Raw genomic sequence first — 17,031 nt, 5'->3', positions numbered from 1 at the left:
CCCAGAATTGGAACCAAGTCATTTTGAGACAATGGCAGTGGCCACATCAGAGAAGTGGTGGGTGGCGATGAGGGCAGACTCCCAGATGTCAATGCTGATGTTTTGGGAATGCCAATTAGTGGCTTTTGGCAGGGCTGCCTTTAAAACAGCCCTACAAAAAGCTTCACACTCCTGGCCAGAAAAAGGCTAGTCTTCAGCTGGAAGGAAGGGAGAGGGTATGAATGCTGCCTTTTAAAGCATTTGCCAATGAAATTAGAGTCACTAATTCTCAGAACAGCACTTAGAAAGAGGGGCACAGAGGCCGGGAGCAGTGGCTCATGCCTGTAATCCCAGCACTTTAGGAGGTCGAGGTGGGTGGATCACGAGGTTAGGAGTCCAAGATCAGCCTGGCCAAGATGATGAAACCCCATCTCTACTAAAAAGACAAAAATTAGCCAGGCGCAGTGGCAGGTGCTTGTAATCCCAGCTACTCGGGAGGCTAAGGCAGGAGAATCACTTGAACCCGGGGGGGCGGAGGTTGCAGTGAGCCAGGATCGCACCACCGCACTCCAGCCTGGGTGACACAGCGAGATTCCGTCTCAAAAAAGAAAGAAAGGAAGGAAGGAATAGAAAGAGGGGCACAGAGTAGGATTTTTAAGGCTTCTAACTTAGGATGTGAGTTTTACAAAACGGAATCTCTTCCTGAAGAGAAAAGAGTGATTTTATTTACTTCAACTCAGGCTCTGCAGCTGGAACATGGAGACACATCTTGGCTACCAAACCTCTGACAGACCCCAGGCAGATTTTGGAGAAGGTGGTAGGGATGGAGGGAACCACCTTGCCTTGGGTTCCTGAGATACAGCCACCAGCATGAGCCACCCTAAATCAGCCCTAAATCAGAGGCAGGCCCTGTGGTTCCGGGGAGATAGAGGCCACAGCCAGGCAAGGCCTGGGGTTAACAGTGCCTGTGAGTCAGTGTTCTCTGTCCAGGTCAGAGCTCAACAGTCATTAAGGATTTGATGAAGTGCTCTGGACTACTTTTTGCTTGGCCTATGAGAAAAATGAGTTTTTCGTGGAAGATGGTAATTGTGGAGAGAACCCAAAGAAAGCTAAAGACATGGACCTAGAGTAGGCTGGTGACGAGAAACCTATGATGCACTTGAGGCTGCACACCAGTAGCACAGCCCTTTTCTACAAGAGCACACATCCAAACCTCCTCGCCTCCCTCTGGCAGTCGGAACCCACCATTGCTATTCCAATGATCAATTGAGGCATTTCTCCTTAATCACTGAAACAGAGAACTGCAATTCAGAACAGCAGAGTAACATTTATCCATGTCCTGCCACAGCGCACTATCTACCTTCATATCGACCTCCAGCCTTCAGGTGCCAGGTAGAATGTATGTGCCTGCCACCCATCTTTTCCTCTCTATCCATAAACAGAGTTTAAAGATGTAAACATCACTTTTTTTTTGACAGAAGAGTCTTGTTCTGTCACCCAGGCTGGAGTGCAGTGGTAAGATCACAGCTCACTGCAGCCTTGACTTTCTGGGCTCAAGTGATCCTCCAGCCTCAGCCTCCTGAGCAGCTGAAACTAGAAGGGCACGCCACCACACCCGGCTAATTTTTTAATGTTTTTGTACAGATGAGATCTCATTATATTGCCCAGGCTGGTCTTGAACTCTTGGACTCAAGAGATCCTCCCACCTTGGCATCCCAAAGTGCTGGGATTAGAGGCATGAGCCATCATGCCAGGCCATAAACATCATTGAGAAAAAATACACCATACAATATCTCCACCAAAAATTACTTTTTCAGTTATATCTTCCATTGAAACAATTAAGTAACATTCACGTTTATTAATAAAATTCTTAGCTTTTTCCTGCCCTATAAGAGATCTCAAAATGTTAAGATGGTGGCTGGGCACGGTGGTTCAAATCCCAGACTGTAATCTCAGCATTTTGGGAGGCCAAGGTAGGTGGATCACTTGAGGTCAGAAGTTCGAGACCAGCCTGGCCAACATGGTAAAACCCCATCTCTACTAAAAATACAAAAATTAGCTGGGTGTGGTGGCACATGCCCGTAATCCCAGCTACTCAGGAGGCTGAGATACAAGAATTGCTTGCACCCCGGAGGCAGAGGTTGCAGTGAGCTGAGATCGTGCCACTGCATTCCAGTCTGGGTGACAAAGTGAAACTGTGTCTCAAAAAAAACAGATAGATAGACAGATAGATAGATAGTATTTTACTGACTTTCAACTAAGTGATTGTTACAAGACCTGTAAAGGGTTTTGAAGAGAAGCTATGATCATCCTAACCTTTTGGGGCCACCATGATGAAGGAGAAAACCCATGCCTTATGGTCACATTGAGTAAAATGTTCTTCCCCTCTTCCCTGTATCACTTGTTCAAATTCATCTGTATATTAAAGAAATCAGAGGTTCTAGTGTTCTCTAGGTTTAAAAATAAAATGATTTCCTCTTGATTATGCGACCTAAATTTGGTTCAGAACATATTTGCCAAAAGCTATACAAAAAAAGAATTAGATCTAAGTCATTTTTAGCTTAAAAAATGATGCTTCGTATGAACCAGCCCTCATTTTCAACATTCTGGAATTTTATTAATCTCATTCCCTGCTTCTGTTTTAAAACTGTTTTTTTTAATTGCCAGAACAAACATTCACAAAACTGATACTTTAAATAAAACTGTAACTAAGCATAGAAGTATAAAAGTAACCCAGCTTTTCCCCTCTTTGGGGTTTTGTGTTATTTTATCGCTCATATAAATACAACATACACGTGGCTCTGTCTCGGTGGAAATCTGAAAAAACAGATCTTGCAGTCCAGAAACTGAAAACAAAGTTTAAAAACAAAAACCTTCTACCTCAAGAGTCTAGGATATGCCATGAATCTATTTTTGTAGTAATTTTAAAAAGCACAATATATTCCTTTTAAAATCTTTCTCAGAGAAAGTAGAAACTGGGCTTTGAGAGGGCTCTTTTAGCCAAACCCTGTGAAGACCTACCAAGCTAGAGCCTCTTTATCTAGTGACAGGGAATCTAACCATTCTTAAAACTTGTGGGTCCTCGGAGTGAGAACCCATAGGATAGAGAACTGCAATTTGTGGCTATTTTTAGCCAGCAATCACAGAGAGAACTTAAGCAGCCATTAAAAGGAGGCAGTGAACTGCGTTAAATTCTAGATGAAAGAGAGAAACAGCGGAGAGGGCCAATCCTGATGACTCACGGTGCACGAGTTCCCCTTTAAGCAGGGATGTGTCCTTGCAAGGAGTCCCTGCCCTTCCCTGGCCTCAATTTCATCCTCTTTAAAAGGAACTAGTCAGCTGGGTGCAACAGCTCACGACTGTAATCCCAGAACTCTGGGAGGCGAGGTGGGAGGATCACTTGAGTCCGGGAGTTCGAGATCAGCCTGGACAACGTGGCGAAACTCTGTCTCTACAAAAAATACCAAAAAATTAGCTAGGTGTGGTGGCGCGCGCCTATAATCTCAGCTACTCAGGAGGCTGAGGTGGAGGATCACCTGAGCCTGAGGAGGTCAAGGCTGCAGTGAGCCATGATAGCGCCTCTGCACTCCAGCCTGGGCGACTGTGAGACCCTGTCTCAACAAAAAATAAAAATAAAAGGTACTTGTCGGCTCCTCAGGTCTTCTGCTTTATTATCGCAAGTCACCAATCACTTGAGAAAAAAGGCGACTTTAATGGTATATACAGAAAAGAGGCGTCTGCCCTCAAATAACAGAGAACATTTATCAGGCACTTTGTTGGGTGCCTGGCGCTGTACTGCGTTCTGTGTACGTATTCTCTACCTTAGAGTTACCCTTCAAGAAAGGCATTTTCATCTTTAGTTGAGATGAAGAAGGAGGCAGGATTTGAAGGAGACCTTTGGCGGGGCTGGATGGGAGGGAGCCAGGTCTAGAACTGGAGGGGCAACGCGGCCCCGGGCGCAGGGGCGGGGCCAGGGCCTGGAGGCTGGGTCAGGGGCGGGGCCGGGGCCTGGGACGGGGCGAGGCGGACTTGCCTTGAAGTAAGCGAACTGCAGGAACTTGTAGGGCTCGCGGCGCTGGAAGTCCGCCAGCACCTCGCGGCTGGGCTGGGACTGGCGGAAGGCTGGCAGGCCCTGCTTGCAGCGCTTGAGGCAGTGCGCGCGGCGCAGCAGGCCCCCGAAGAGGCGCAGCTCGGGATAGCTGGCGAGGCCGGCGGCGGGCTCGGGCTGCGGCGCGGCGCTGCAGTTGCGGTGGCAGAAGGCCTCGCTGTCGCGCAGCAAGCGGTGCAGCCGCAGGCTGATCTCCAGGTAGCCCACGCTCTCGGCCCAGTGCTCGCCGCTGTACTTGTCCAGCGCGTGCCGGTAGGCCGACTCGAGCGGCATCAGCTCGTCCCGTGGGAAGCTGCGGAAGCTGTAGCGTTCGTATTGGGCGCGCCCGGCGCGTAGCGCGCAGGCCACGCACAGCAGCGCTAGCAGCGCCGCGGCCCCCCGGCGCTCCGGCCCCATCGCGCCCGGAGAAAGAAAGGAAGGAAGGAAGGGACGAAGGAAGGGAAAAGGGGAGGGAGAAGGAAAGGAAAGAGGACGGTGCGACGCGGCGGGCCCAGTGCTTTCGGGGCGGGGACGCCAGCCTCCGGCCCGCCCCGTCCGGCCGCCCCTCCCCACCCAGCCGGGGGATCTGGGCGCCAGCTGCCAGCGCCGAGAGGGTGCCCAGGGACGGCGCGCTGCGCACTGGTTCACGCAGGCTGATGCGCATGATGGGGCTCTGCCGCTCATTCACTTGGAGACCCGCCTGCAAGGCCGACGCGGCCCTAACAGATTATATACATTGGCCCTACGGTCTATATAATCTACGATCTTTATATTCGCTTGGAGGTTTGTGAAAACGAAGATTCCTGGGCTGTGCCCCCAGAGTTTCTGATTCAGAAAGTCTGGGGTGGAGGTCTGACGATTTGTGTGTTTAACTAGCACCCTGATGAGGCTAATGCTGCGGGCCCAAGGGCCGCACTTTTTTAATAGCACTGCCCAACCTTAAATTTTAGTGAGAGAAAAAGACAGTGCAAAAATAAAATTAATAAGGATGTCAGCACTTTGTAAACTGTATAGCTAGTCAGGTTGAAGATGTGCACACCTTATGAATCTGCAACACCATTCGGTGGAATATGCTGGAGAAGCTTGCGCGTGTGCATCAAAAAATATGGATGGAATGTTAATGGCAGCACTTTAAAAAAATCTTTAAACTTTTAAATCTTGAAATAATTTACAAGAAAGCTGCAAAAACAGTACAAAAAGTTCCTATATACCCTTCATCAAGTTTCACAAGTTGCTAACGTTATACCTCATTTCTATCTTTCCATTTTTTTCTGACTCATTTGAGATAGGTTGCATATATATCAGGCCCACTGTCCCTTAGTCTTTTTTTTTCTTTTTTTTTTTTTTTTGAGACGGAGTCTCGCCCTGTCACCCAGGCTGGAGTGCAGTGGCGCGATCTCGGCTCACTGCAACCTCCGCCTCCCGGGTTCAAGCAATTCTCCCTGCCTTAGCCTCCCGAGTAGCTGGGATCACAGGCACACGCCACCATACCTGGCTAATTTTTCTATTTTTTACTAGAGATGAGGTTTTGCCATGTTGGCCAGGCTGTTCTTGAACTCCTGACCTTAGGTGATCTACCCGCCTCTGCCTCCCAAAGTGCTGGGATTACAGGCGTGAGCCACCGTGCCCAACCCCTTAGTCTTTCAGTATGTATGTCCTAAGAATGAAACTACCAGACAATCAAATTTAGGAAATTTAATACTGATAGAAGACTTTAATCATGTTCCATTTCCAGTTTTGTCAGCTGTTCCAATTATGTCTTTCATGGCACTTTTTTCTCTTAGGATGCAGTCCATCCATGATCACTGTTACATCTAGTCTATTTCATATCCTTTAAACTGGTTCCTCGGCTTTTCTTGTCATGCCGTTGTCATTTTTGAAAAATATAGGCCAAAACAGCAATGAGATACCACTACAAAATCCAGAACACTGACAACGTCACATGCTGACAAGGATGTGGAGCAACAGGAACTCTCATTCATTGATAGTGGCAATGCAAAATGGTACATACAGTTTAGAAGACAGTTGGGCCGTTTCTTACAAAACTAGGCATACTCTACTCATACAATCCAGAAATTGCACTTCTTGGTATTTACCCAAATGGGTTAAAACTTATGCACACACCTGCGAATGGATGTTTGTAGCAACTTTATTCACAATTACCATAACTTGGAATCAACCAAGATGTCCTTCAGTGGGTAAGTGGATACATAAACTGTGGTATATACACACAATGGAATTTTATTCCAAGCCAAAAAGAAATGAGCTATCAAGCCATGAAAAGACATGGAGAAGTCTTAAATGCATATTACTAGGTTGAAAGAAGCCAATCTGAAAAGGCTACATACTGTGTGATTCCAGCCAAATGACATTCTGGGAAAGGCAAAACTATGGAGACAGTAAAAGGATCAGTGGTTGCTGAGAATTATGGAAAGGGAGGAATGAATGGGTAGAGAACAGAGGATTATTGGAGCAGTGAAACTATTCTATGTGATGGTATAATGGTGGATATATGCTATACATTTGTTAAAATCCATAATATGTACAACACTAAGAGTGAGCCCTAATGTAAACCGGACTTTGGGTGATAACGATGTGTTGATGTAGGTTAATTGATTGTAACAAATGTACCATTCTAGTGCAAGACATTGACAGTGGGGGAGCTTGCGCATGTTGTAGGGTCATGGAGTATATTTGAACTCTGTAGTTTCCGCTCAGTTTCGCTATGAATCTAAAACCACTCTAAAAAATAAAGTCTTTTTTTTGTTTTTTGTTTTGTTTTGAGATGGAGTCTCGCTCTGCTGCAGAGGCTGGAGTGCAATGGCATGATCTCAGCTCACTGCAATCTCCACCTCCAGGGTTCAAGCGATTCTCCTGCCTCAGCCTCCTGAGTAGCTAAGATTACAGGCCCGTGCCACCATGCCAGGCTAAGTTTTGTATTTTTAGTAGAGACTGGTTTCACCGTATTGGTCAGTCTGGTCTCGAACTCCTGACCTCATGATCCACCTGCCTCGGCCTCCTAAAGTGCTGGGATTACAGGCATGAGCCACCGCGCCTGGCTTTTTTTTTTTTTTTTTTTAAAGAACACAGGCCAGTTAGCTTTATAAAAAGTTCCTCATTTGAGGTTTTCCTGATGTTTCCTCATGACTAAATTCAGATTAAGCTCATGACTAAATTCAGATTAAGCTCATGACTAAATTCAGATTAAGCTCTTTGGCTAGAATGCCACAGAAGCAATGTGCCATCCGTCTCAGGTGTAAAATCTAAATAACACAATGCCCACCCCTTCTCTGTGTTAATTTTGATCACTTTATTAAGGTGATGTCTGTTTTCCCTACTTCATTTGTTTTCTTTTGTAATTAACAAGTGTCTACAGTAAGGTAACACAACATTGTTCTTAATGGCAGAAAGCAGGAATAACCTGTCCATAAACAGAAGAGTAGATTTAAAAAAAAATGAGAGTAAATGCATCTAGAAGAATATATTACAGCAGGGAAAATGAAAGAATTAGAGCTACAAATAACAGTTCAATCTGGGGGCGGGGGGGAACCATCGAGAATGATTCCATTTGCCTAAAGTTTTTTTTTTTTTTTTTTTGAGACAGAGTCTCGCTCTGCTGCCCAGGCTGGAGTGCAGTGGCGCCATCTTGGCTCACTGCAACCTCTACCGCCCGGGTTCAAGCGATTCTCCTGCCTCAGCTTCCCGAGTAGCTGGGATTACAGGCACCTGCCACCACGCCCAGCTAGTTTTTTTTTTTTTTAAGACTGAGTCTCACTCTGTCGCCCAGGCTGGAGTACAGTGGCGCAATCTCGGCTCACTGCAACCTCTGCCTCCCAGTTTCAAGCAATTCTCCTGCCTCAGCCTCCTGAGTAGCTGGGATTACGGGCGCCCGCCACCACAGCTGGCTAATATTTTGTATTTTTAGTAGAGATGGGGTTTTACCATGTTGGTCAGGCTGCTCTCAAACTCCTGACCTCAAGTGATCCACCCATCTTGGCCTCCCAAAGTGCTGGGATTACATGCGTGAGCCACTGCACCCGGCCTGCACCCGGCTATTTTTTGTAGTTTTTAGTAGAGACAGGGTTTCACCATCTTGGCTAGGCTGGTCTTGAACTCCTGACCTCGTGATCCATCCACCTCGGCCTCCCAAAGTGCTGGGATTACAGGTGTGAGCCACTGCGCCTGACCCTAAAGTTTTAAAATATGGAAAAACACACAATGTATTATTTAGGAGTACAAATAATATAGTCCTACCTTATACAGGGTGAAACTATATTGAAAAGAGAATGATAGGCTGGGCGCGGTGGCTCACACCTGTAATCCCAGCACTTTGGGAGGCCAAGATGGGTGGATCACTTGAGGTCAGGAGTTGGAGACCAGCCTAGCCAACATGGTGAAACCCTGTCTCTACTAAAAATACAAACAATTAGCTGGGTGTGGTGGCACATGCCTGTAATCCCAGCTACTGGGAAGGCTGAGGTGGGAGAACAGCTTGAACCCAGAAGACAGAGGTGGCAGTGGGGCGAGACTGTGCCACTGCACTCCAGCCTGGGCGACACAGCAAGACTCTCTCAAAAAAAAAAAAAAAAAAGAGGGAAGGAAAGAAAGAGAAAGAGGGAAGGGGAGGGGAGGGCAGGGGAGGGAAATGATAAACGGAAACTTAGGATAGTGGTTTCCAGTGAGGTAGGAGGAAGAACATGGAATGGCAGAGGGTCAGACGCAGGGGAGGGGTTGGGGAGTAAATGTGAGAATGTTTATTGCATCGTTACTTTTCATGCCATACATATATTTTGTAAATATTATTTTATATATTTATATTTCGTGGGTTTTTTTAAAACAATTTTTGGAAAAAGAAAAGATTGCAGTAGTGATATGAAGAAAATTAAAAAGCTGAATGAGATGAGGTGGGGGAAGATGGGTTAAGGAGGTGGCATTTGGACAGAGACCTGAAAGAGGAGGGCGCCCGTGGAGAGAGCTGTGCTGGGAGATGGTGCGCAATGTGTACCTGATCCTAGAACATCTTACCCTGGAAATCGCTAGTGACTATCATTCCCAATAGCAAAGAGATACAATTTGGAATCATCTCACACAATCACCCGATTGAACAAGATACTAAGCTCTGGCCACAGCTTCTTCCTCTATCTTGCCCTTGCCTTACCAACTCCTGCCAAAGAGCCTTTGCCCAGGGCTGTTATTTCAGATTTGGGAGGCCGAGGTGGGTGGATCACCTGAGGTCAGGAGTTTGAGATCAGCCTGGCCAACATTGTGAAACCCCATCTCTACAAAAAATTAGTGGGGCAAGCACCTATAATTCCAGCTACTTAGGAGGCTGAGGCAGGAGAATTGCTTGAACCCAGGAGGCAGAGGTTGCAATGAGCCGAGATTGTGCCACTGCACTCCAGCCTGGGCGACAGAGTGAGACTGTGTCTCAAAAAAAAAAAAAAAAGAGGCCGGGCGAGGTGGCTAACACCTGTAATCCCATCACTTTGGGAGGCCAAGGCAGGCAGATCACAAGGTCAGGAGATGGAGACCATCCTGGCTAACACAGTGAAACCCCATCTCTATTAAAAATACAAAAAGTTAGCCGGGCATGGTGCCATGTGCCTGTAGTCCCAGCTACTTGGGAGGCTGAGGCAAGAGAATCGCTTGAACCTGGGAGGTAGAGGTTGCAGTGAGCTGAGCCCACGCCACTGCACTCCAGCCTAGGTGACAGAGTAAGATGCCGACTCAAAAAAAAATTTTTTTTTAAATTCCTGCCTTCTCCACATCCATGCCCCTTGGCAATCTCCACCAAGAGGAGGTTCTCCACCAAGAAGCAGAGTCAGTTTCTCCACCCTTTGGATGGGGTTTGGATGTGTGATTTACTTTTGTCAATGAGACAGCAGAAAAGGTCCCAAATATGCACTGGGACTCGCCTCTTTCATGGTACTTGGAGCCCTTCCTTCATGTGCTTATACCTAGGCTAGCCTGCTGAAGGTTGAGAGACATGTGACCCAATTGTCTTTACATTGTTTCTGCCACTTCTCAATTGTATGCGTGAGGCCATCCTGGATCATTCCACACCAGGAGATTCACCAGCTGTCTGCAGAGGCATGGGAAGTCTAGTAGAGCCAAAACCAGAAGAATCGCTCAGCTGACCTACAGAATCATGAACTAAATAAACGATTGCTGGCTGGGCGCAGTGTCTCCCACCTGTAATCCCAGCACTTTGGGAGGCCGAGGTGGGCAGATCACCTGAGGTTGGGAGTTCGAGACCAGCCTGACCAACATGGAGAAACCCCGTCTCTACTAAAAATACAAAATTAGCTGGGCATGGTGGCACATGCCTGTAATCCCAGCTACTCGGGAGGCTGAGGCAGGAGAATCGCTTGAACCCAGGAGGCGGAGGTTGTGGTGAGCCAAGATCGCGCCATTGCACTCCAGCCTGGGCAACGAGTAAAACTCATGTCTCAGAAAAAAAAAGATTGCTATTGGCCTCTAAGTTTTGGAGGTAGTTTGTTACATAGCACTAGCTAATAGATGCATTGACGAAAAGTTCAAGAAGGATAACTGTTCTTTCTTCTTATATTGCTCCTTCTCTTGTCTTTGAAGTCAGTATGAGTCAACCTGGTGAGATTGATGGGGAAAGACTGTCGTATGTGCACTCTGGCCTCTGCTGAAACATCGTTGGGTCCTGGTTGGTCACCATTGATAAGTCATTCCCCATCCCCTTTAGCCAAGGCCCCTCAGGTCCATCAGCTCTGTGCTACATCCAGACCACTCAACTTTGACAATGGAGTTTGGGGAATCTCAGGGAGCTGGTTGGATCCCAGGCTACCTCCAAATATCACAAGCCAATGCATTGCTCCCGGAGAAGATGGGTGGAAGGAGACATAAAGATTACAAGAGACTGAGAGAGGGCCACTGTGGAGAGAGCATAAAGCATAAAGAAAGGGAGTGTGGGCCGGCAAAAGTCAGGTGGAATTGCCTTTGAGGAGCAAGGCTGTCTGTGGACAGGTAGAGGTGGAGGGAACAGTTGCTTTCCATTATAATTCAATAGAATTTTTTTTAATGTAGTCTCACTCTGTTGCCCAGGCTGGGGTGCAGTGGTGCGATCTCAGCTCACTGCACCCTCCACCTCCCAGGTTCAAGCGATTCCCATGCCTCAGCCTCCTGAGTAGCTGGGATTACAGGTGCACACCACCACGCCTGGCTAATTTTTGTATTTTTAGTAAAAACGGAGTTTCACCATTTTGGCCAGGCTGGTCTCGAACTCCTGACTTCAGGTGATCCACCCACCTCAGCCTCCCAAAGTGTTGGGATTACAGGTGTGAGCCACCATGCCTAGCCAATTCAACAGAATTTGTAAAAGGAAATGAAACCAGATGTCTAGTGTGGCTGCCTTCTGCTTAAGTGGCTGGTTAGCCTCATTAGAGCTTTGTCTAAGGGTGTCTCCTCACCAAAGAAGGCAGTGTTCCCCCAGGTGACTTAAGTGACAAATTCTCTTTTATATCGTGAATTTATTCATTCTTTCAGTACACTGTTCAGCATCTACCTTTTACCAGGTCCTGCACTTGGTGCTGAAATGCAAAGATGAAACAGACATACTTCCTTGACTGTGTAGTAGAGGAAATGCAATATTTATTTATTGTTTCATTTGTTACATAAACCTATAGCGAATTGTATTCCAGATGCTATATTAAAGAAATGATATCAACTTTTGCCTCAGAGAACTCAAAATTAGGAAATGACAGATAAGTAAACCTTTAATCACCCTACTGATGGAGCTGGAATAGAGATGTGGACAGAGTACTTGTGGGGACCCCAAAGAGGGCTGGGTAACCTAGTCTGAAGGTGAGTCTGGAATGGCTTCTCCAAGAGGCCATGCTTGAATTCCTTTAAAGGATATGAAAAGATAGAATAGAAGTTGACTGGAGACAAAAATGGAAAAGGAAGAAGATTGTTGGCAGAGGGCACAACATATGCAAAGGCTTATGGGGAAGACAGTGTTGGGCTTGGGAGCCGTAAAGCAGTATGGGAGACCCCTGAAGTGATTCCCACAAGAAATGTGAGGGCCCGAATTGAAGCACAGAATATAAAGACCCATAACACAGATAGAGAAAAAAGATAAATGTCAAAAGTTAGGCCGAGCACGGTGGCTCACGCCTGTAATCCCAGCACTTTGGGAGGCCGAGGCAGGTGGATCACCTGAGGTCAGGAGTTCGAGACCAGCCTGGCCAATATGGTGAAACCCTGTCTCTACTAAAAATACAAAAATTAGCTGGGTGTGGTGGTGGGCGCCTGTAATCCCAGCTATATGAAAGGCTGAGGCAGGAGAATTGCTTGAACCCAGGAGGCCGAGGTTGCTGTGAGCTGAGCTCACTCCATTGCACTCCAGCCGGGGTGACAGAGTAAGACTCTATCTCAAAAAAATAAATTAAATAAATAAATAAATAAATAAATAAATAAATAAATGTCAAAAGTTAGATGTATGTAGAACGCTACGAGAATTTCTGGAAGGAAAGAACTCCTTTAGCTAGTGCAATCAGTGATTACTTCATTTTTAAAAAGGCATTAGGTCTGGGATTTGAATTGGGGATGAGCTATAAACCCATAATCCTAAAAACAAAATCTAACAGACTTCCCCAAAACCCTAGGTTGGAGAAAGCTCAGGAAGTGCATAGGTTGGAGAAAGTTCAAATAGTTCATCATGTTGAGCAACTGATTATCTCATCTTGAACTCTCTAGAAAACAGAGCCTGTGGCAAGAACTAAATGCTAATCCTGTATTTGGGAGGTACAGTGCACAACAGTGACAATGAGAAGAAAGGGAAATGAGGCAGGAAAGGAGGAGAAGTAGTGCCAGGTAGTGAGTTACTGTGCAGGCTAGTGCTTCATGCCAGCCTTAAAGACATGGAGAAAGTTTGTTGGCAGGTGCACCCACTATACCATGTGGAATGTCTCTGGTCAGAGAAACCACACCTTGAAATAGTTCAGCAGAGAGGGGAAGGCAGAGGAAATTTATTTATTGGCTCATCTCTGGTCTTCCACTGCACTGGGCTTCTCCATGTGGGAGTTAACTTACCTGCCCTTGTGGGTACCACCACCTAGCTAGCGTCTTTGGCAGCCACTTGGGAAGCATGTTGCCTCATTCCAGTGAGTCCAGAAGTGTCTGGAGGAGCCAGAGACTCCAGATGGTTGGCTTTGGGTGGCAGATGTGCTGCAGCAGTAGCTATGGTAGAGAGGCAGCTGAGAGTTCAGGAGAAAGGTGACTAGAGAATCTAGGCATCATAGAGTATGTCGTATACAGGAATCATGGAGTTTCGACCAAATTACCACTGAGACTCTGACCCAGAAGTTGCAAATGTCAATTTATTCTACCTTGGGGCCCACTGCAGTTCATGTCAAACAAAAGGCAAACCAAAGCTAGGTGTGATGGCTCACACCTGTAATGTCAGTGTTTTGGGAGGCTAAGGTGAGAGGATTGCTTGAGGCCAGGAGCTCAAGACCAGCCTGGGCAACATAGCAAGACCCTATCTCTAAAAATAAAACAAAAATTAAAAAAAATTTAAAAAGTGCATATCTGTAGTCCTAGCTACTCAGGAGTATCTCTTGTGCCTAGGAGTTCAAGGCTGTAGTGAGCTATGATTGCACTTCAGCCTGGGCAACAGAGTGAGACCCTGTCCCTACCAAAAAAAAAAAGAAAGAAGTGAATCAGATGGAGAGGGCTGCCAACTGGAGAGACATATTCTGCCTAAGGAATGTCCCAACTCGTATCTCTGGAGTACTGTTACCTCATGGGATCTTGGGCCTGGCGTGGCCAGACCTTCTGATCTTTGAAGAGAAACTGGAAATCCAGATTATGTAAATTCCCCCTATTAAATGTTGACAACTACTGTAATTAAATAAAATCGAACACACTGGTGGGTCAACACGGACAGTGTCAAATCAAATAGCTTTTCTGGCCACATCTAGTTTTAACCTTCAATCTAGCTAGAAAACTACTATGATCATTCACAGAAGGAGGGAACCACAACTGCAGGCGTGGCTACAAAAACAAAGAGGGTGGGCTAGCTCCAGGGGTCCAGGTGAAGAAGAAATGACAGGCTTTGGTGGTAGATTAGACATGAGGGGGAAAAAAGAAACAGAATAAAGAAATAGGCTGGGTGCGGTGGCTCATGCCTGTAATCCCAACACTTTAGGAGGCTGAGGTGGGTGGATCACCTGAGGTCAGGAGTTTGAGACCAGCCTGGCCAACATGGTAAAACCCCGTCTCTACTAAAAATACAAAAATTAGCCAGGCGTGGTGGTGTGCACCTGTAATCCCAGCTACTCAGGAGGCTGAGGCACAGGAATCGCTTGAACCTGGGAGGTAGAGGTTTCAGTGAGCTGAGATCGCACCACTGTACCCCAGCCTGGGCAACAGAGTGAGACTCCATCTTGAAAAAGAAAAAGAAAAAAAAAAAACCTGCAAAGATGCATCTGAGAGACTCTGGGGAGCAGATGCCCATGACAGATAGGAAGGTGACAGACAGAAGACAGGAGAGAAGAATGTTTGAAGCAACATCTTTTTTTTTCTTAAGACAGGCCTCACTTGAGGCATTTTATGTTTTCAGGTATCTCAGACTCCTAGAGGGTAAGCATGGGGAAAAAGTCATCTCAAAACCCGTGACTACCATAAGGCATAGTCCTGTACCTCATCACAGCTATCAACTTTTACTGGGAACTGTAGGGAAACTGTTGGCTGATGATTTCACAATTTTTTTTATTGTTTCATAACCATACCCATCAAATTGGTTGCACGACTTAACCCCAGGACAAGTTAGGTTTCAGGACTTTTTGCATCAGAAAGCTCAAAGACATGTGAGGAGGCTAAGGAATTGCTGCACAGCAGAATTGCCCACATTTGTAGGCCAGAGACCTCGTTATTTTCAGTTTTTTAAATAACTTCTAATTTTGACTTAAGAATTATTGTATGCTGTTTACCTACTTCATCAATTGTTAACATTTTGCTTTATTTGCTCTATCACTTGGTCTCCCACCATTTTCATGTAAGGTACATGTGTATTATGTGTAATATATAATTATATGTATGGAAGTATAAACATATTATTATAGTTATCATATGAGAATAAGGTGTAGACATTATGCTTTTTTTTTGAGATGGGGTCTTGCTATGTTGCCCAGGCTAAAGTGCAGCAGCTATTCACAGGCTCAGTCCCACTGCTGATCAGCATGGGAGTTTTGACCTTCTTGGTTTCCAACCTTGGCCAATTCACCCCTCCTTAGGCAACCTGGTGGTCCCCTGTTCCCAGGAGGTCACCATATTTATGCCAAACTTAGTGTGGACACCCAATCGGCATAGCGCACTACAGCCCAGAACTCCTGGACTCAAGCAATCCTCCTGCCTCAGCCTCCCGAGTAGCTGGGAGTACAGGCGTGCAATACCACACCTGGCAACATAATGCTCCTTTACTCCTATGTAATTCTGGGTGTATTTCCAAAGAACATGGCCACAATATCACTTATCGAAAATAGAAAATTTAATATTGAAACAATATTATTTTCTCATCCATAGTCTATATTCAACTTTTGTTAATTTTCCCAATAATGCTCTTACCGATTTTTTTTCCCCTGGTCTAAGATCCAGTCTAGGACAATGTATCACATTTATTTGCCTTGTCTTTCTAATGGAGTACATGTTTATTTTTCTTGCCTTTAATGTGTGTAATTTAATACTCTTTTAAAACCTATTCCAAATTATAACCACTTTAATGGCATTTAAAAAATATTAGAAATATAAAATTAGGCCAGGTGCCATGGCTCTCGCCTGTAATCTCAACACTTTGAGAGGCTGAAGTGGGCGGATTGCTTAAGCCCAGGAGTTCAAGACTAGCCTGGACAATATGGGGCAACCCCATCTCCACAAAAAAAAAAAAGAAAAATTTGCCAGACATGGTGGCCTGTGCCTGTAGTCTCAACTACTCAGGAGGCTGAGGTGGGAGGATCTCCTGAGCCCTGGAGTTCAAGGCTGCAGTGAGCCATGATCATGCCACTGCACTCCAGCCTAGGCAACCGAGTGAGACAAGAAAGAAAAGAGAGAGAGAGAAAAGAGAAGAAAGAGAGAGAAAGAAAGAAGAAAGAAAGGGAGAGAGAAGAGAGAGAGAGAGAAAGAAAAAGAAAAGAAAGAAGGAATGAAAGAAAGAAAAAAGAAGGAGGGAAGGAAGGAGGGAAGGAAGGAAGGTAGGTTACATAAAATTTTTTATTGAAATGCAGGTCAGAATTGACACTGGGAATGAAAATTTGCTGAGTAGGAAAACTCCATAAGGGAAAATAGATCAAAGAAATTGAGTTTGATGATTAACTTGTGTGTAGAGCCCTGTTAGAACAGAAAAACAAAGCTTTCCTATGTTTTGGGGCCACACGTTTTTCTCCCTCTCATTGTTCTTATGCTACTGATCAGGCCTCTGTGCTTCTCAAACTATTTTTGGTAAAGGATGAGTTGTGTTTTTTTGTTTGTTTGTTTTGTTTTGTTTTGTTTTTGAGACAGATTCTCGCTCTGTCGCCCAGGCTGGAGTGCAGTGGCGCAGTCTCGCCTCACTGCAACCTCCGCCTTCCGGGTTCCACGCCATTCTCCTGCCTCAGCCTCCCGAGTAGTTGGGACTACAGGCACCCGCCACCACGCCCGGCTAATTTTTTGTATTTTTGGTAGAGACGGGGTTTCACCATGTTAGCCAGGATGGTCTCCATCTCCTGACCTCATTATCCCCCCGCCTCAGTCTCCCAAAGTGCTGGGATTACAGGCGTGAGCCACCACGCCCGGCCTTTTTTTTTTTTTAATTATTAGTGCTCTTTCCTGCCTATCAAGGATTGATCCTTTCATAAAAATTCAATAAAAATAAATTATTAGAAAAATAAGCCGGGTGCGGTGGCTCACACCTGTTATCCTAGCACTTTGGGAGGCTGAGGGGGGTGGATTGCCTGAGC

At 45.9% G+C, this 17,031-nt stretch overlaps 1 protein-coding gene across 1 annotated transcript in view; it reads right to left on the bottom strand.

The window, feature by feature from the left end:
• CRTAP (cartilage associated protein) overlaps positions 1 to 4,701 on the bottom strand; it is a 29,312-nt gene extending 24,611 nt beyond the window's left edge. Inside the window, exon 1 of the mRNA XM_004033814.5 lies at positions 4,013 to 4,701. Within this exon, the coding sequence (XP_004033862.3) occupies positions 4,013 to 4,483 (471 nt within the window). The 5' untranslated portion in view covers positions 4,484 to 4,701. The remainder of the gene's footprint in view (positions 1 to 4,012) is intronic.
• Between the last annotated feature and the right edge of the window lie 12,330 nt (positions 4,702 to 17,031).

This window comes from Gorilla gorilla, chromosome 2 (genome assembly GCF_029281585.2).
Source record: "Gorilla gorilla gorilla isolate KB3781 chromosome 2, NHGRI_mGorGor1-v2.1_pri, whole genome shotgun sequence".
NCBI classification, from domain to species: Eukaryota; Metazoa; Chordata; class Mammalia; order Primates; family Hominidae; genus Gorilla; species Gorilla gorilla.
Note: the sequence above shows the minus strand (reverse complement) of the source record. Positions and strands in the feature narration are given on the sequence as shown.